The 20,085-nt window shown below is 50.2% G+C and overlaps 1 protein-coding gene across 3 annotated transcripts in view; it reads right to left on the bottom strand.

Moving 5' to 3' along the window:
* Positions 1-1,159: 1,159 nt before the first annotated feature.
* The window catches only part of ZBTB16 (zinc finger and BTB domain containing 16), a 189,948-nt gene continuing 171,022 nt past the window's right edge, over positions 1,160-20,085 (bottom strand). For all 3 annotated transcript variants that reach the window (XM_045836960.1, XM_045836968.1, XM_045836975.1), the window contains exons 5-7: positions 11,048-11,218; positions 6,046-6,213; positions 1,160-4,166 (exon numbers count right to left, since the gene is read on the bottom strand). In XM_045836960.1, the coding sequence (XP_045692916.1) occupies positions 3,937-4,166; positions 6,046-6,213; positions 11,048-11,218 (569 nt within the window). In that variant the 3' untranslated portion in view covers positions 1,160-3,936. The remainder of the gene's footprint in view (positions 4,167-6,045; positions 6,214-11,047; positions 11,219-20,085) is intronic.

Below are 20,085 nucleotides of genomic sequence, written 5' to 3'. Positions count from 1 at the left end.
TTCACTCTTACTGGGCTTGCAAGGAACTGGTCACAAGTCCGCCCCCTGCCACGCCTCACAGATGGAGTCCAGAGACCACCCCCATCACTGCTCACTCCCCTGGAAGGAGGTAACCCAAAGGGCCTTCTCCCTCCCGGGCCTCAACACCCCAACACCCGGCAGCTGGCTGTACCAATAGCATCCTGAAGGGTACCATACACTTGTGAAAAACTGCAGCAGAATTTTTTCCTTTTTTCCCCCCTAAACATGGAAAACTGTTCAGGCACAAAGATTAAACAAGCCCACATTGTATCCCTGGATTGTACTGAATCACGGGGTCTCCCAGCCTCCCCTACCCACCCCTGTGCCCCTTCCTCATATCTGTGGCCTCCTCCAAAGCAGCACTGATACTTACTATCTTATATCTCTCTCTTGCTATATATATATATATATATCTCACTATATATATATGTGTGTGTATATATATATATATCTGTCTATCCTATATACACACATAGGATTTTAATGCTTTGAATGAGTGAAGGAGTGAAGAGGGGAAAAGCACATTAGTAAGGGGTAAATGTCACCAAAAGCATCAAGAGACATGGACTGGAGACATTTTTAGATGCTGGATAAGGCAGCAGTGAGTAGGGTTGTCAGCAGTTGGCAGAAAGAAGAGGGGAGTAAAACCACTCAGATCTCACTTTCGTGGGGAGAAGCCTCTACCCTCCTAGCCTCCTCAGCCCCCTTTATCCGGATACATCTAAAGCCTCCAGATAACTTTCGACTCTCACCTTGGCCATTAGGCTGGCCAAGAAAGCCTTGGCAAGGTGGGATTGCATTTGTGAATGGGAAGCTAAAAAAGAGGCATGTTGGACTCTGTCTGGGGTGTCCAAGTCTTCATGGGGGCGCTGGGGGGAATGAAGCAAACACAGACAGAGAAGTCTCCCACCCAGTGTCCTCCAGAAACCGTGCGTCCTGCCCCTCTCTCCTGCCTCCCTGTCAGGGTTTCCTCAGGGACAGTGGGGACAGACAGGCGCTGACTTAGTACCATCCAATGCTGCAACAGCCGACTACAATACTGCGTGATTCAACACACGACCTTGCACAAATAGCACACACGCACACATACACACAAAGGGATATCTTTTTGGTGGTGGTGGTGGTAGGGATTTTTTTGTCTTTTTTTTTTTCCTATTCACATTACAAAAGGAAAGGGCAAGGTCCTGCAGAACTGACACAGGAACTAACAAACGTTACAAAAATAGTACAATTTTTAGATTAGCTCAACCCTTTCAGCTTTTATGAACAGGGGAGGAGACCCAGCCTGCATGGGAAGGGTCGGGGAACAGGGCGAGGTGTCAGCTAGGTCTATGGAATAGTTTGATTTTTTTTCCCCTTCCCCACCAAAGCTGAATGACATCTTGCTGTTAAAGTACTGTTTTCTGGGATGTACAGATCCCCTGAGGGCCAGGCAGTCCTCCTTCCTTCCCAGGTAGGGGGAGGAAGCAATAGTGCATAATGATTTCTTACAGATGGCTCCTCCCCCAAAGATTTCACTCTTTTCACATTATAGACACAACAACTGCTCTAGTCACATATTTCAAGTTTAACCGTTTTTTCTTTCCAAAGCACTAAGTCATTATTACAATCGCAAAATAGCATCCTCCCTACTTTAACATCCCCAATCAACAGTCTAGTGACACAGTTCCCCCCCAGTTAATACACCCCCAACACAATGTTTAAGGCCTTCAGATTTGGTGGGCAAGATTGCAGGGGAGGCAGGACGGGTGGTGCTGAGGGACGGGGGAGGGGGGTGGTCACAGCAGCACCCGTCCCTCCGACTTCCCTATGTTCCTCACAACCCTTCTCCCCAAACCACTTCCCTAAACCACTTTCTTAAAACCTAAGATAACGCAGCCACAACTTTCTCAGAGAGAGAAAGGAAAGAAAAAAAAACTTTTACAAATAAAGCATGAGATGAAATGACAGCCCCTCCCACAGTGAACACAAATAATGCAAATGTGCTTTCCCAAAATCAGGGTGGGGAGACTGGGGAGAAGGGGAGCAGAGCAGCAGAGCCAGAGGCAGAAAGGGGGACAAAAGAACTGGACAAACGTAAGAGGTAGCTTTCAGAAAAACAACACTCCCACCCCAACGCAACAAAACCAAGACTGGAACAGCGTGCAGCAGCCAGGAAAACAGACCAATTTTGGTAATGATAATGCACACAGAGGCAGGGCCACATAAGCACAAGGATGTGAGCAACACAGGCCCCCAGACCCGAATGACCCAGCAAATTGTCAGAAAGGGGGTCTTGTCCAGAGTGTCACAGGCTGAACTGATGCTGGGCACGACGAGTTCATGCCTGGGCAGAGCCAACAGGGACTCCGGAGACCCCCGGGACACCACCCCTCCCCCAACCGCTGCTGACCCAGCCCCACATGCACATCCCGAGCACTCGGTCCTTGATCCTTCCTTGAGTACAGCTCCTTCCAGTGCTCCGGCATGGGGGTCTTGGCCAGCTGATGGGTATTAAACCAACTATTAATTTACACAAGTAACAGAAAAGAATACCCTCCCCATCCCTCCAACCCCCAACCAAAAAAGGGATAAAGGGGTTACAAAAGCTCATGAGGTCACAAAAAACTGAGGTAATTCAAGTACAATGTGCTAACAGGGGAACTGAGGACACAGAAAAGAACACAAGGCCAAAGCGCTTTCAACAACTCTTCCTCTTCTTCCTCCCTGTGGAAGTGGGGGGAGTGCACTATGAGCCGGGAATTCTGGGCCACCTTGTCCACCTGGGTTTTCCACTGCACTCACCAGGTCTGGGTGGTTCTAAGTGTCCCCAGAATGACTCCGCAGAGCCCTCCCTTGGCCGGTACCTTGACCCTGACTCCTGGGCAGGTGTTCCCTTCTCCAGGTGGAGGGCACTTCTGGAGAAGGACATCCCCATCCTCCACTTGGACAACGAACCCTTTCATGGATTCCTCCTCCTAGGGACTGAGCTCAGGGTGCTGGGGATTCGTGTCTGCCTGTGTGGTGGGACCGCATGTATTTAGTTAGGTTTTTCCATGTGGAAAGCAAAAGCATCTTGGCAGAAAATCTCGCTCAGAGCAGGGCTTTCCAAGGGTGGGCTATTCTATCTGTTCTGTGTTCTCAGAAGCTAAGGGTGGGAGTGGGACTCTGGGGTCAGACACAGCTTCCTGACTATGGAGCTGGAGGAGGAGGGAGACCCTGCCTCATCCATGGGGGCTGGGCACTCCCTGGACTTGGAGGACAGGGGTCAAGGGGAGACAGGGACAAAGAGCTGGGGGAGAGGCTGGAGCCATGAGGCTCCTGAAGACCTTGAGGGGACACGCAGATGGGGAAGAGCAGAGGGACACAATAGGTGAACAGAGTGATGGGAAGGGAAGAGCCCTTCCCACTCCAATGCACCCCCAGCCGATGAGGGCTGCCACTCTGTGAGCCTGGCCCCGCCCTCTGCAGGTCCCTGCTTCCACCCCCAGCCTCCTTCTGAGAGTCAGAGGATGGCAGACAGAAACTGTCTGGCTCTGACCAGAACACCCTTTACCTTCTCCCTAGCCTCCATTTCTGGATGTAAAAAGAGGGTCTGGGTAGGGGGAAGAGAGACACATACCACCATCTGAGCTGAACAAAACCACCTCCACCCCACTCAAGAAAACCAGGTCACCTCCCAGCCAGAAGAGGAGGATGGAGGCCCCTGAAAGGGGCTGTGGCCAGGTTTCCAAGTCACCTGGAGCCCCAGAGAATCCAAGGCTAGACACCTATCAGGTTTCCCTTTTCTTCTTTTTCTCTTATCCATATGTATGTATGTGTTTTTTTTGTTGTTTTTTTGTTTGTTCTGTTTTTGTGCACAATCCTTCCTTGACTTCATCCTGCTCTAACTCTTCTCTTCTCACTCCCACTTCTCTGCCCCCGCCTGGCCTGGCTTCACACGTAGCACAGGTAGAGGTAAGTCTTCTCTATCCTCCAGTCAGGTGGGATCTCCTCAGGCTTGTGGCCTTTCATGTGCTTCTGCATGGAGGAGAGGCTGGGGCAGTACTCTGTGCAGATGGTGCACTGGTAGGGTGAGGCGCCGTTGTGCGTCCTCAGGTGCTTGATCATGGCCGAGTAGTCCCGGGACCGCTGGTGGCACAGCTTACACTCAAAGGGCTTCTCACCTGTGGAAGGAGGACAGAGGGAGAGGCTGTGAGGGCCTTCACAGGGACACTCTGGGCCCTCAGTCCACCTGTGGGCTTGTCGGAGATTGTACCTCTAGTGCGGCACTTTCCACATAGTAGATGCCATCACCCCAGAGGGTAGCCGCTAGTCCATGTGGCAGTTGAGTGCCTTGAACTATGGCTAGTGTGACTGGGAACTATGCTTTTCATATGATTTTGCTGTAACTGATTTAAATGCCACATATAGCTGGTGGCTGCAGGTTTGTAGCACAGTTCTAGCCCCTGGCCTTCTTCTTCTTCACTCTCCAGAAGCACAGATCCCTCCTCTCCAAAGGAGGGAAATGGAGGTCTAGAAAGGGCACTGGAGGCCCACAACTTCCTTGGGGATGGCTCTTCAGCAGTCCTTTCTAGGAGAACAGGGCTACAGATAGTGGGGAGTACAGATGGGGTGAAACTGAGGTAACCCCATCCTTCAAACAAGCTGCATCTGGGGCTTGCTAGTCATCACATGAGGTCCTGGACCCCACTGTCCCTCTGGGCTTAAAATGGAGGAGGGACAGGAAACCTGGGCAGGCACAGCCACGGACTAGCTGTTACCCAACTGCCCCTCTGTCAGAGTCCCCTGGAGCTGAGCAGAGTGCGTGAGGGAGCCTTGTTTCAATACGGTAATTAACTGGCCAGCCATCTCGCTATCAATACTCTTCCATGCAGAGGCCCAGCAAATAATGAAGTAATGAACAGCCAAAGTGATCTAACTATTGACCTGCTATTTACAATAGTCACTGCCAATGCATTTAATGATCCACCTGCCAGGTCATATACCCAACAAGGGGCTAAGGAAGCCCCGGGGCTCTGGGGAATCCTCTGGATCACTCTAGTGGTCAGCAATGAGCACTCCATCCCCTCCTTGCAGCTGATGCAGAGTTATGACAACACGTAGCCTCTGCTTACTGTTCCCTCTGCCCACTCCAACCCTCCCACAGAGATCCCCTCTCCTCTCCTCTCAAAGCACAGCTATCTCCCCTCATCCAGGGGGCCTTCTTAGTTTGCCAGATTCCACTGCCTCTTATCCTCAGAGGAACTCCTTCTGAATATCTACCTTCCCCCAACCAGTGGTGTACTGGTGATAAAATGTGTAACTACTGGTTCCCCCCGAAGCCTGGATTTATAGCATTTGCCCATGGCCATGTTGTGACTATGCCCACCATGGCCAATGTTAAGAAACCAAGGTGATGCCACTGAACTTGCAGTTGGGAAGAGATGTGCAAAATTGACTTCCACAAGCAGGTGCAGTCCAGCTCTGGCATTCACTCTGGCAGTTCTGGATGTAAGGGGACCACTTCCACTTGTTCTATCCTCAGACCCCCGGGAGGACAGTAGCTCACATTTCTTTAATGTAAAAAGGAATGTGAAGTCCCACTGAAATGGTAAAACATTATACACACACAAGGTTTAATAAATATATCTGCTCCTCTGATCTCAGAACCTAACTGTAACCCTCATCATAACCTAACTCAATGCCCTCTAATTCTTGTTGTAACCATCAAGTAAAGAATTATCCTGACCTTCACTTTCAGCTAATTGAGGAAACCTAATTCAGGATTCACAAATAGACATGATCTTGCATGATCTGTGAACTATTGGCATAGCTGTGTGGGGGACTAGTCTGGGTTCACAGAAAGGGTGCCCTGAATGATTAGCAAGGTCTGCCTCAGCCTTTCAAGGGGTCAGTGGCACTCGGGTCAACATACAAAGCCTTAACAGAACCTGTTCTGCTCTTTGGTTCAGACCTGGGCTTCTCTGGGAAACCATCTGTCCCCCACCCCACCCCCATGCAGGTTCCAGACCCAGCTCAGGTGTCGTCTCTGGCCCTCAGTACCTGTATGCACCCTATAGTGTGTCTCCAGCTGGTGCTTCAGGCTGAACTTCTTGCCACAGCCATTGCATTCGTAGGGTTTCTCGCCCGTGTGAATGCGTTTGTGGCTCTTGAGTGTGCTCTCATCCCGGAAGCAGCTGCCACAGAACTCACACTCATATGGGTGGTCGCCTGTGAAGACAAGGGACTTGTTCACACCCTTGCTTATCCTCTGCTCCCACTTTAGGGGAGAGCAGGGCAAATTCAGTACACCAGGAGGAGACTGCCTGCATTCACCACCTGTAAAAATGACACAAGGACGCCCAGCCTCTGCCGGCTCCCCAACATGAACAGGGAGTACGTGTTCACACATGTCCATACCTTCCTGTGGCCCAGTGGTCATCCATGGGTCATGGGCCAGTCTCAGGAAAAGAAAGCCCATTTGGTTTAGCGATGAACAGCAGTCCCCAGAAGGCAGGCTCCCACAAGGGAGAGCAGACCTGGGGGCTCTGATACCTCACCTCTCTGCTTCTGATGACCTCTCTTTCTTCCCTCTGGTCAGAGTGGTATGACAAACCACTCTGGCCTGACAAACCTAATTTTAAAAAGTCCCTCCAATTTGGGGAATGATGAGAACATTATTCCCCAAATGCCTTCTGCTCTTTTCCTCTTCCGGTTTTACACAGCTGTTCTCTCTGCCTGATTTCTCTGTCTCTCCCCAGCAAACTCCTAGTCATCCTTCAAGACCCAGCTCAAAAATCACCCCATTTGGAAGCCTCTCTTTAGCTCCTCAGGCAAAATGAGTTACACTTTCTTCTCTGTCCCCAATGAGGAAAAAAAGTCCAGCATTTTGTTCTTTTAGCAGTAGTAGTATAATTTTTATGACACTTTCTAATTAAAATGGCCCACATCTTTGTTGAGTGCTCCCTACTGTACTAAGAACTTCACATGGATCATATCATGTAATCACTGCAACTATATTACAAGAAACATATTGCTACTATTTTCATTTTACTGATGAGAAAAATCAGATGCTTAGAGATGCTTAAACATAGTCTCCAAGGTTAAATAGCAAGCAAGTAGCCGAGTCTGGTCTGGTTCCAGAGCCTGGACACTGGAAACGTCTCCGATTGCTAACTGACATGTTGTGCTGTGTCCACTGTCATGCCCCCATGCTTCTAAATGGAAGCACCTCAAGGATAAAAAGGGAGCTCCGTGCATCCCTGAAGCCTCAGCGTGAAACACAAGGACAACCCAGAGCAGACACTCGGGGATGTTGGACATGTGAAGCTCGGGGAGAACTGCCTTTCCTCGGCCTGGAAGCTGTGTGCTTCGGCCTCCTTGCTGTGTGTTCCAATGTCCCTGGAAGGTGAGCACTTGGGTTCGGGTGTGGGCATTAACCTTTTTTCGTTTTGTACCCAAAGTGGGGGCTTTGTGGGATAAAAGGTGAAGACTTCAGCTACTTATTTATTAGAGGAGTGAAGGCACAGACAATAAAGATAGATTGATCACCCCAGACTTTGTTCATGAATATTTAAATATCGCTGATTCGTCTTGTCACTGTAATTACAATTTCTCTGGGCTGCATCTCCAACAACCACAGTTTATGGTAAAGAATGGCCCACTGTATTTCACTTGTCCCCCTGCAGATGTGCGGGGCTGCCAACCGTGTAATGTCCTCTGCATTTCATACATTTTCTTCAGCTGCTGAAGGTTTAAGTCATCCACAATGACCTACGTTTTTTCATTATCCCCATGTCAAACTGCGCTCGTGCCTGGGCATAAATTGTCCTTCTCGTTATAGACTCGCATGCCTGTGCCTTCACTTCCTCTTTAAAATGATATTTTAGTCTCTTCTCTCAGGCCGCTACCCCCAGCTCCCCGCTCTTGAATGCAGGCCCCTGCACCCACATAAATTCTCATCTCTTCTGATGGCTCTGAAGGGTTTTTAAGGCTCTGTGGGGAGTGGATTCTGGGCTCTGCCCACTGGCGGGCTCTCTCATGGGTGAAAGATTTGCAAGAAGCACCGCGGGCATACAGGGGTGGGAGAAGCAATTCCACTGAGAAGTCAGATAGGAAAAAGCTCAGAGAGCAGAGCCACCTCTCACCAGTCTGTGGGGCACTGCCCTAGCTGAGCCACGTGCACCGAGTCCCTTACATGCAGATCCGGGGTTCTCAGCACCTGCCTGTGCTCTCACTGCCAGGGCTGTGCAGACTGCCTGCCCCAGCTGCCAGCCCCACCCAACCCAAGGGGAGGAGAGGCCCATGCAGACCCTGGTCTTAATTAGCTGGTGAGGTGGGTGTGTGCGTGCCTGTGCCGGCATGCCACTCTCTGTGTAGACGGCTGAGCACACAGCCTGTCTGACATCCAGCGACCCCTCCTTACTGAATCAGCAATGATTACGACTTTAATCAAGGATTCTGTATCCTCATTAAGGTATAAATAAATAAATAAATAAATAAATAAATAAATAAATAAATAAATAAAGTAAGTAAGTAAGTAAGTAAGGCCATGGGAGACTTCAGCCAGACCCGGTAATTAAAATGTACATCCGAAGCCACCTGGCTGGGAGCAACTGGCGCCTGTGCCTTCCCCTCTGGGGGGTGGGGAGAGCCCTGAGTTTAAAAAACAAAGGGTTAAGACAGAGAGGTTTGTTTAATCAGATTTTTATAATTTAATTACAAAGTGGATCACATGTTAAATGAGGTTAAATAGGAAACCTCCAGAGTCAGCCCAGGGGAAAAAAAGGAAAAACTTAAACACACACACATGTGCACACATGTGCACACACACAGAGCTTTGGAAACATGGCAAGCACATGGTCTGAAACCCTCACCCGGAGAGCTAATCATGCCAGCATTGCCATAATGCACACAAAACTGGCTCTGGAACTCAAAATCCAATTTGTGGTATGTTGATTAACTCTGTAGCCTCTTTAATGAGCTTGACATTAAGTGCAGGACAAACGAGACTACTCAGAGCCCCCTCCGGCCTGCCCAGTGCACCTGTGACCACAGTGGTCTGTCCTTACCTTGTGGTTTCCCTGGTACGGGCCAGGCCCAGTGTCATCCTCCCCACGCCAGTTCCATCCCCATCAGCAACTCATGCCCCTCCATGCAGCACAGCTGAGAGTTTATTATACGATGAGCCGTGTGAGTCAGGGATCCATCAATGCCAAGAGCACGGCTGGACTAACTTACCAAACACAGCTGCCCATGCTAAATACCAGGCCCCAGCAGCACATGGGCCAAGAACAACGGAATATTAATGAGGCATTGTGTGGGGTGTGCTCAGCCATATAGGGCTTGTGTGTACAAAGGCTCACTGGTGTGGAAATCGATAGGTGTGTGTGTGTACACACAGGCAGGGCACACATTCCACGTGTCCTAGATTAAGCAAGTGCTTCTCCCAAACTACGTCTCCCTTCCCACAGATCTGAGCCATGACTGACATAGAAGTATGTGGCATTTTGATAGCTGAGCTCTTTGAAGGTGGCCTGCGCAGAGCAGGGCATACCTTCAGTAGACTTAGCAGGGCTGGGACCATTCAAGTCCCATGAAGCCAGGGGATTTGACCCAGAGTGTCCTCAGAAGTTGCTGAAGGTGACTGGCATTTGGTAAGGCTGAACTTGGGGACAGAGTGGGGGAGGTGTTGACAGGAAAGTTCATATACCTTCAAGGGATGCTTATGAGGCATTGCAGAGGAAGTTCTTAAGGGCATTCTTTCCTCCTTAGTCCTTTTGGTCAGGCCCTGCCCTTTGGACCTTCCCCATCCTATGCCAGCAATTCTAAATTATTCTCAGCAGAATTGGTGATGCTAAGACAATATGCTCCCCCAAATAGAATGGCATCCAGAAGGCAGAGCTCAGACAGGCTCCTTGGCGGGGATGCCCACTGCTGGCAGGACAGGCCCACTGAGACCGTGGCAAAGAAAGCCCCTCCCTTGTTCAGCGCTGCCACCCATGAAAGGCGTCGCCTGCCTATTTAATCCCTGAGCTGTGACAAGACTCAAGAATGAGGAGAAAAAGTGCTCACCCACCCATTCCTGTCTGCATCCAGTTTTTTATGCCTTCTCTAACCGACATGCATATACACCCTGTCACAAACCCAGATACAGAGTCTGCCTATCTGTCTTGCTGGCCCCACCCCATCACTGCCTCTCACCCCAAACCCAGGATAGAACACACAGCAGAGGTGCATGCAGATTCAGAAATGGGTAAACTTTTATCCATGTACCGTCAACAAGGACCCACTTTTGTCTTAGACTAAGGACAGAATTTAAGTTGTCCATTCCCTTACTGCAGGGTGAGGGGCAGATACAAGGAAGAAATGACTCTTGGCCCTCAAAGACTAAGTGTCCCATCCCTGAAACCCAGAGGGTGGTGTGGTGGCACCTGGTCTAGCCTCCTTGACTCACAGCCCTTCTCCTCCCCATCACCTGGAGCTGGCTAAATGAAGATATTTCACAGCTCATTGTTTACTCTGCAAAACAAGGTTAAGTCCCCAGTAGAGAAAATGTGCTTCTATTATTGTGAAGCAATTAGGACCACTTCTGCAACGCTTCCTTAAGAGCTGGAGGCTGACCTCGGGAATGTGGGTCTGTGGGACGGGGCCAGGGAGAGGGTGGGGGTATGTGGCAGAGGGAATTTGAGACCAAGTAGGTTGGTTTTTCTCAAAATGAGATTTGGGTCCACTGTCCTCAGAATTCTTTGAGAATATCTATGAACAATGTTGAGTCTTGCACCCCACCTCAAATGCAGTATCAGGGTTTCTGAGGCGGAGCCCAAGACCACGTTTCTAATGAGTTCCCTCTCTGCTGAGCACTGAGAGATGGGGCACACAAGTTCCACATGGTGACATGGGGAGAACTATCAGCATCTACCAGCACGAGGAATCCTCCAACCCACCCTAACCCTTGAGCAAGAAGGGCTGAAGGCTAATTTTGCACAGCACCTCCTGTTTTTGGAGGTAAATCCAGACATTGGTTCCCAGAGACCCTGATCCACCCATCACCCAGCCGGCCTACCTGTGTGTGAGCGCAGGTGGCGCTTGAGGGCAGTGTGGCTGGGGAAGGTGCGGTTGCACTCGCTGCAGATATAGCTTCGCACACCCGCGTGGACCTCCATGTGCTGCTGGAGCGCACTCTGCGCCTGGAAACGCTTCCCGCACAGCAGACAGAAGACAGCCATGTCTGTGCCTGTGGGAGACAGGAATGGGGACACCTCAGGCAACTAGAGCACAGGGCCACTCTTTACCCATCCAGGCTGGAGCAGGAGCTGGCACCAGGCCTAGTGTCCCTGAGATCCCATGCTCAGGGGCAAACCCAGAGGCCGCCCAAGACATGCAATGCTGATGGAGCACCTAGTATGTGATCCAATGGTGGGCAAAGTCAACTCACTTCCTGCACTATGGAGCCTAAAGTCTAGTAGGAGAAAGAGGGGCATTCATCCAACACACCACAGAAACAGATGTGAGGTGGCAATTGTTATGGGGTGCTCTGTCAGTGGCACGGCTCTAAAATGGCATATATCAGAGGGACTTTTCGGAGTCTGGGGCAGGAGGTGGGCCTTCAGTGTGGCCTCTATGAGGAATAACAATAACGGAGATAACATCTGCCAGCTATTGTTTGAATGTAATTAACTCTACATCCTCACCCTTCAGATAAGGAAATCCAGGCACAGAGACTGAGCAACTTGTCCAAAGTTCTGTGGAGTTCCAAAGCAGCAGAGCTGGGATGTACACCCCAGCAGCCTGGATGAGAGTCCTCTCCTCATGCTACTTCTATCAGGTTCTATTCTTTTACCCACTTCTCCATTCATTAAAGCACACATCTTAAGGGTCCATTCAATCAACACATATTATTTTAGTACCTTCTACAAGTAGGACCCTGCTCTCATCACAGAAGTCACCCAGCACACTGGGTGAGTGGAGGAAAGCATTCCTGGAAGAGGAAACAGTGGCTGTGCAAACACTCAGGCAGGAGAGAAACATGGCAGGTTGGAGGATGAGACAGAGAATAGTGTGGCTTGGGCGGCAGGGAGAGTAGGGGAAAGCCAAAGAAGTAGACAGGGCCAGGTTGTGTAGGGTCTTAAAACCATAGTAAGGGTTTTGGGTTTCATTCCAAGACCAAAGGGCAATTTTCAAAACAATTTAAGCTGGGTAACATGAGATTTTCGTTTAATTCAGTCCAGTCATTGCCTGTGCTGATCTGAAGCACAGGCAATAGGGTGGGCACCCCACAGCACCCTCCAAGGACAGGCTGCCCTTTCCTGTTTGTGAGCCCGCTGTCCAACGCTGCTCTGGAGCCCTGGCCTTTCTGGGTACTGCACCATGTGAGGAAGCACCTACACCTGCTGCTTTGGATTGTTTCCAGAGTATGTCAGCCGCCCTAGGAAGCCCGTCTGCTTAACTCTCTTTGCTGGCATCCGGGCTGCATCACCTGTAGGCAGGCCTGGCATTTGTCAACCCAACCCAGAGAGGGGGAAGGGGCAGAGCACTGGCTGCTCAGTGTGGAATCAGAGTTCCTGGTAGGGAGTGGGGTGAGGAGAAGGACTGCACGAAGAGCCTGCCTGCTGCCTCCCTGGTCCACTCATGGAGACAGCAAGTGGGAAGTCTGTTCTCCCCACCTCAGTCCCATTCATGGCTGGTTTTGGGATGAATCAATGGGAAGGCAAGACCTCTCACTCCTCCCTATTCCTCCAGCCCTCACAGCCACCTGGGTAGACACTCAGAAGACTAGGCACCTATAGCCATGCTCAATCTACGCTGCCTGCATCCTGGACCAGGGAAGGCTGAGCAGGAGACAATACAAGAAAGGACAGTTTTGTTCCTGGCCTCAGAGAGCAGAAGGGAAGGGAGCTGATATAGGCATTGTGCTAGGTGCTTTATCTGTGCTGTACTCTCATGTAAAACTCTCCTGGCTACTCTTCAAGGCAGACATTCTCATTCCTCTTTTTACAAATGGGAAAGCAGAGAGCTTAAATAACTTCCATAAGATCGCACAGTGAGAAAGGCAGTGCTGAGGTCTAAAAATGCATATGTCTGTCTACTGTCAGAAACCACAAGGCTGGGCCCATGTCTACCTCTGAGTCTGCCACTCATCTGCCTGGGCTTCCCCTGCAAAAGCAAAGTCACATCACAAGCAAGCCAGCTCCAAACATGGCAGGTTCAGGAGTCCCAGTGCATCCAGGGCCCCCTCTAGCAATGCTTAGAGAACCTGGGCTGGAGGAGTAGACTGGCAGCAGAATCCCAGGCAGGCTCTCTGCAGACTTCCAAATCCCTGGCAGTCAGCAAGATCTCTGGGAGGTGTTGGGGAACCCAGCTCCATTTGATCGAGGGGCACACCAAAGGGAGTGGTCTATCCAGGCAGAAGCAGACCAATGGCTGACAATGAGGCCCCCAAGTCCAGTCCATTCTGGCCAACATACCGAGGAGTGTAGTCCATCTGCCACATGTTCTGTGACACGGCAGCCCTGGCTGCTTCATTCCAAGGGCCCCCAGCGCTGGCCTACTCTGTGCCCCTAACATCACCCCACAGAGAACCCTGATTAAGCCAGATGTCAAACAGCTGCTCTAAATTGGTAAGATGGACCAGGCTTCCTGGATAAAGCATGGCCAGGTTTCTCCTCATACATCCCCTGAAATTTCCAGGGTGGAAGGAGCCTGGGTCAGAGGGAACATGAAAGGCATTCCCATAGAATACCCTGAGTCTAAAAAGCCAGGCCCAGAGGAGCTCTGAGGGTCGGTACCACCTGGCAGGACAGACTAAGACTCCTGCAGCACTTAGCCCCCTCAACCTTCCCACGGCCCCTGGAAGCTGCCCCCATGCCATCCATCCTCTGGATGGCCTGAACCCACTTCGGGTCCATTCAGCTGACTCAGTGAATATTACCAAGTATAGACACTGTGCTAGGTTCAAGGGATATGCTGTGATTGACTGGAGAAGCAGAGTCCCAGACTATTAGGAGACATCAAGTCAGCAACCAACCAGAGGGCAAGACAGGACGACTTCAAGAGGCTTTGGAGCAGATTCTGAGAGATTTTTTCTCAACGGCTTTGAAAAATGAAAAGTACTGAGAAGCGAGGACTAGGACATGGGGCACAGGAGCCAAGTTAAGGAAACACCGCAAGCAAACTTCAGGGGCAGGGGACAGAGGACAGGGATCAGCAGGGAAGGTTACTGGGGGTCAGATCACAGAGAGCTGTATTGCCAAGTGGGACAGATTACTCCTCATTCCATAGGCAATGCAGCGCCACAAAGGGATGAGGGTGCTGACATGATCCTAGCAGTATGTGGGGGCAATTACCCTGGGGGCAGCGTGGGGTAAGTGGCTGGAAGCAGAAAGAGAGCTGATGGCTTCTGTGCTACCACTAGAGGAGGGTGGGAACCAGACTAGGGTAGGGGCTGCAAGGACAGGAAGAGTCAAAGAATGAAATCCAAGAAGGTGGTATGGCAGCACCAGGGGTCTGGGCCTGAGACAGGACGCACCCTGCACCTGAAGTCCCAGACAGCAAGATCTGCACCTCGGTGACAGGTTTAAGATGATATAGCTGCCACCTAGAAAGAAAATGGAACAAGGTCCCTCCCATTGTCTCTCTCCCCTTCCTGGGACCTCCAACAAGCCTCAATCAGGGGCTCTCTCTCTGGCCACTAGGACACTGACACAGGCTCAGAGACAAAGGCAAGAGTGCTCTGAGGCCCCACACCCACACTCCCTATTCTTGTGTTTGAACACCAACAGATGAGGGAATGGAAAAAGATTTTAAATAGAAAGAAGGGCCCTGGCTGGTATAGCTCAGTGGATTGAGTGCTGGCTGCAAATTAAAGGGTCACTGGTTCAATTCCCAGTCAGGGCACATGCCTGGGTTGCAGGCCAGGTCCCCAGTGAGGGCCACATGAGAGGCAACCATATATTGATGTTTCTCTCCCTCTCTTTCTCCCTCCCTTCCCCTCTCTCTAAAAATAAATAAAACCTTTAAAAAAAAAAGAAAGAAGGAAGGGCAGGAGAGAAGTGGATGAGACACAGGAAAAGCTATTGGTGCACACAAGTTAAAAATCTCAAGACTAGATCTGAGCCATTAAACAATTTGCTATAGTTTCTGCCTAGCTGATTGTCTGCATGTATGATAAGTCAGGGTAGATTCTATTACACTGGGAGATTAAGCAAATAAATGCTAGCTTTTGGAAACACATTAAAATGTGGGACTATGAAAATAAAATCATCTAGAAAATTGTATTAGCAATTCATTAGTTGCAGTGAGATGTGCAGCAGGGCAAGGGGATCCGGCAGCGTCTGAACACTCTGCCCACTTCCATGCCTGACAGCATAACATGAGTGGGGGAGAACGAAGCACAGATATCCTGGCTCTGTCACTTACTTGCCTTGTGACCCCAGGCAAGTCACTGAACTTCTCTGGGACACAGGATACCTGTCCTTTGCCATATTGCCTGTGGTTGCTGAAAGCATCAAACGAGATATCATGTGTAAAAGCTTTATAGCTATAAAGTGGTTAGCAGAACCAGTGCCAGCCCAGATGACACCTTTGTCTGAGTTAGAAAATCACACCCCTCCTCTGGACAGACACAGCCCCTCATCTGGGTGCACTGCACTAGCGAGCAAAGTGGCTGGATTCCAGTCTCCACGCCCCCTCAGCCAAGCACCTTGTGCAGGACAACCTGGCCACTGCTCATGGCAGCCCTGCACGGTACACAAGCCCAAGCTGTTTTATCAACTCCAGGCTGCTTCTTCCAGGAAGCTGGCCCTAGAGAAGGCATCTTGGCTGCGTTACACCATTTAGTGCTCAGTGCCAAGAACATCCTCCTCTGAGCTCTCACGATTACAGCACGTAAAACCCTGTGTTGCATTTGTTTTTGACATTCAACTCTGCCTACTAGATCATAAGCCCTCTAAAGCAGGAACTGTTCTCTTTATCTTTATCGAGCACAGGGCCTGGCAGAGAGCAGGCACTCAGTGACTGCCTGGTACATTAAAGAATAAGGAGCTATGAGGCTATCACAAAGGGCACAGGGGTGGGGGAAGTCATGGTACAGAGAGACAGACGGCTAGAGCCAGGGAAAGCGAAGACCAAATGCAGCCATTGCTGAGAGCTTCCAAGAAGACTCTCCTTGGAAATGAGTAATTCAAAGTGACCTGCAGGCAGCTGATCTCTTTAGGGCTCCTCATGTCTGTGTTGTAGGCTAGAAAGGGCTGCCCAGTTCTGACTCCCAGTCAGCTCTGCTACTCAGAAGCGAAGACCCAGACCATAGAAGGTCCAGTTTACCACATCACACAGTGAACAGTCAGAAGACCCTGGTTCCGGCCCAGAGGGGCAGCCCTTCCTGGCTTCCTGACCCTTGCCTGGGTAGCTGCTGCCCTTGGCCTCCTTTCTTCACCTGGGAAACAGCATGCATAACTCCCTGCCCTTTCCAACACTGACTACAAAGTGCTATTATGAGGGGACTGACAAAAACGTTTCTGAGTCTGTAAATCATGAGTACCATTTTCTATCAATCTATACATTTCAATGTAAATCATAATTTACATCCATGACTTAGCCTCGGCCCAAAGAAATAATTTACCAGGTCAAAGAAGAGCACTTCCTCTGCTCTTCTGAAGAAAGAAAGGGGCCCACACTCAGGCTGAAGTCCAACAATGTCTGCTGAAGGGAGTTAAGGCTAGGATGAGGGGATGGGTGTGCCAGGTTGAATCAAGAGTGGCTCCAGGTGACATGGGCAGGGCACGTGCAAATGCTCGGGCCTCCTCTGCAGCAATTCTATGTCTGGAGATGGTGACCATGCCAGCCCTGCCTTCCACCCCGACAGGCAGCACAGCCAGTGTTGGCTGCACAGTATGTATGGCTCACAGACTCCCAATTTAAAACAAGTTTAATTTTAGCAAAAAAAAAGGGGGGCGGGTGGGGAGAAAGCCAAGGCCAGAGTAGAATAGGAGGCAGGAGGGGTAACATAGATCCAGGGCATTTATTTCACCCAGGTGATGACTGGGTCTGAAATTATGAGACACAAAACCCTCATGTTTATACCTGTACCATTTCCATACCAATTAGCTCTTTAATAGAAAGGAAGGAACAGGACCAGAGGGGTACACAGCTGGAGATGTTCAGGTGCTATACTTTCTTATTATGGAGCAAGGCTCTTATTATCTCTAGATACAAGCAGTTTCTTAATCAAAAGAGCAGAGGGATCTAAATATACTCCAGCTTTTTTTGTCAAGCAAACAGTGACTGCTACGTGTGCACGTGCCGGAGCGTGTGCGTGTCCAAGCACTTGGACCACAAATAATCTTCTCACGTCCAACTCCCCTGACCTCACCCAACAAAAGAAGAGCTGCTTCCCCTGCTACCCCACAGATTCTTCTCCCCAGAGTAAGAAAATGTGAGATTTAGGGGTGTGTGAAAATACTGATTTACACTTGAACTATCTCTCCTCCATCTCCCTCCCAATTCCTTCAAGACTATCTTTCTACTTCCTCTGACTCCCAGATTTCTCTTTTCTAAGACACTACCTCCAGCCCTGGGAAGCTAGTACCATACACCAAAACCATCACTAAAACTGCCACCTTTCCCTCTTCCCCATCCCTCCCTCGCCCCCAGATACACAAATCACTGTTAAAGACGAGGTCAAGATGCATCATTCACTGTGCAGGAGAGAAAGATAGACATAGAGAAGCAGCCTGGGGCTGACTCACACCAAAGGCAGGAAGGCTCTGTCCACATCTCAAGAAGATGGGAAGGCTAGAGGTGTTGGGGGGAAGGGATGGGAGGGAGACAAAAAGGAACCAAACACTCAGCCCATGATATCAGCACAGATGCCCTCCCCCCTCTAGACTCCCCCATGCCATCATCACTTAGGGACTTTTCAAGGGACTACTGGAGAACCAAGAGCTCCCCTTCTGGGCATAAGTTGCAGGACCACTGGGACAGGCTTCTGAACTTTTCACAAAGGAAGCTACAAACACAGTGAGGGCCCAGCCTGCCCCGCCCAAGGAAGTGTCAACATGCTGACCCCTGCAGTGACAGCTGCTAGAGAGTGAGGACAAGGCCCACTGTTTCTTTTAGTGCCCACTGCCTCTTTTTCAGGAGAGGTAGAGGAAGCTGAGGAAACATACCTTGGGAGGTTTGCCTCAAACCAAGTTAGCTGTAAAGCCTGTGCATGGGTGCTTGTCTCCTGCTTATAGTCACTTACTACTGGGCACTTTTAATCATGTGCTTACTTACATCTTTCCAAACCAAGCCAGGAGCTAAAAACCATAACATTTAGCCTTCTCATCAACTTCAGCCTTGTCAGTTTCAGTCTCCTAGCCCAACCCTCCCTACCACTTTTTCCTTTCTTATCTGCTTAGAATCTTGGAAGGCCCCCATGGATGTATATAACCTTCCATTTTCACAAGGGAAAGCGGGAATGTTATGGTTTCCTATCGTTAGTCCAGGAAGCAGAGAATTCTTAATGAATAACCAGAAAAGGGAGGAACTGGAACAGTTGATTTAAATTTGTTTTAAAACTAAGCCATGGATGGTTGTGTAATTAATTACATGTTTCAAGACACATACGTGTAGGGTGCATGTGCACACACACACACACCTCAATCTCTTGGGGAATGTGGATGCATCCTCAGAAAACAACCAGCAAGGCTGGCTCCCAGAAAACTGTATTTGTTTAGCAGTGAGCTGCAGACGCAAGTGCATTTCATTACTCGGCACCTCCAGCTACAGTAAACAAATTTGTCAGCTCACTAGCTCATTAAGGTGCACCCCGGACACGGGGGATTTATTGAGACCTGCACAATAAAAGTAACATGAATAGATCTGCTAATTTTGTCAATCATTCCAACCAACGAGGCAAGAGGGGAAGAAACCAGGGGAGGGGGACAAGAAAAAGGGTGGAAAATAAAGGAAAGGGGTTAAGTAGGAGGGGGAAAGTTGAGTTTGGTCAGCAAGAGAGAGTAAATGATTAAGATGGAACCAGGTCTATGCTTTGCTGCCTAGTTACAAGACCATCTTCCCAGCTCTTATCCACTTCTGGCTGGGCCACCCCTGTACCTCCAACCAGGACACCCTTTCTAGGGTGCATGGGCCATTGGCAGGAAGAGTGTTGAGGGCAAAAACAGTTGTGAGATGCCAAACCAAGGCCTGGATCCCTGGCGAGGCCACAGGGACAGGAACATGCTCCTCGACTCCTCTTGCTCTGCAAGCGACGTGGAACTGAGGAACTGAAGATGAAAAGCCGCACTATGGAAGCAGCAGGCTCCTCCAGGTCAGGTAAGACTAGTTGCCCCTCCCAATGCCTCTCACTCCACAGTCCTTTTCCACTCCAGCTTCTGGACCCTTTCAGACATTCCAGAATGAATCCACACTTCTACCACAAGAGCAAGAAGAGGTAAAAGGAAAGGGAGCCTGTGTGTGTGTGTGTGTGTGTGTGTGTGTGTGTGTGTGTGTGTGTGTTGGAGGGGCTGGGTTGGGAAGTAAATCCAGAGAGGTATGCAGCCCTCTGGTCTGTAACTTTCAAAATGACAGCAGGACTGGGGCAAAGGTCATGAGGTCCAAGGCCTTAAGCACCTCCGCCAGCTGTGGCAGTGCAGCCTGGAGCCCGCAGGACGCCTGCCCGTATAAATCAGCGGTAAGCAGCACCCGCTGGGGGCGAGGACAATGGGCCCACGCAGGGTTGGGAGGCAGGACAATAGGGCCCAGCCAGTGCGCAGGCCCGGAACAAATGTGCCCTGGCACCACGGGGGCCCCCATTTGTGAAACTAATTGGCCCACAACTGGAAAACTGGACCAACTGCAACAGCCTTGAGAGGAGAGGGGCGCCCACAGATACCTAACCTGGCCCAGTCCTGGGGGAACCTGAAACAGAAGCTTCTCTCAGGTAATGCCCATTTGGTGGAAGGAGAGAGGGGCCTCTGAGACAGACCCACCTGGGAGAAGATGGCTAGGGCATGTGACAGGGGGGCATTGTGCTGTCTTGCGGGACCCACTTCTCCTCCCAAGACAGAGGAAAGAACTACCTTCCTCCGTTTCTCTTTACTGCTTATTCTGTAGGAATAAAGT

This window comes from Phyllostomus hastatus, unplaced genomic scaffold (assembly GCF_019186645.2).
Source record: "Phyllostomus hastatus isolate PE091 unplaced genomic scaffold, TTU_PhHast_1.1 phas_contig_113, whole genome shotgun sequence".
Lineage (NCBI taxonomy): Eukaryota > Metazoa > Chordata > Mammalia > Chiroptera > Phyllostomidae > Phyllostomus > Phyllostomus hastatus.
This window is presented reverse-complemented; position numbering and strand designations above follow the sequence as displayed.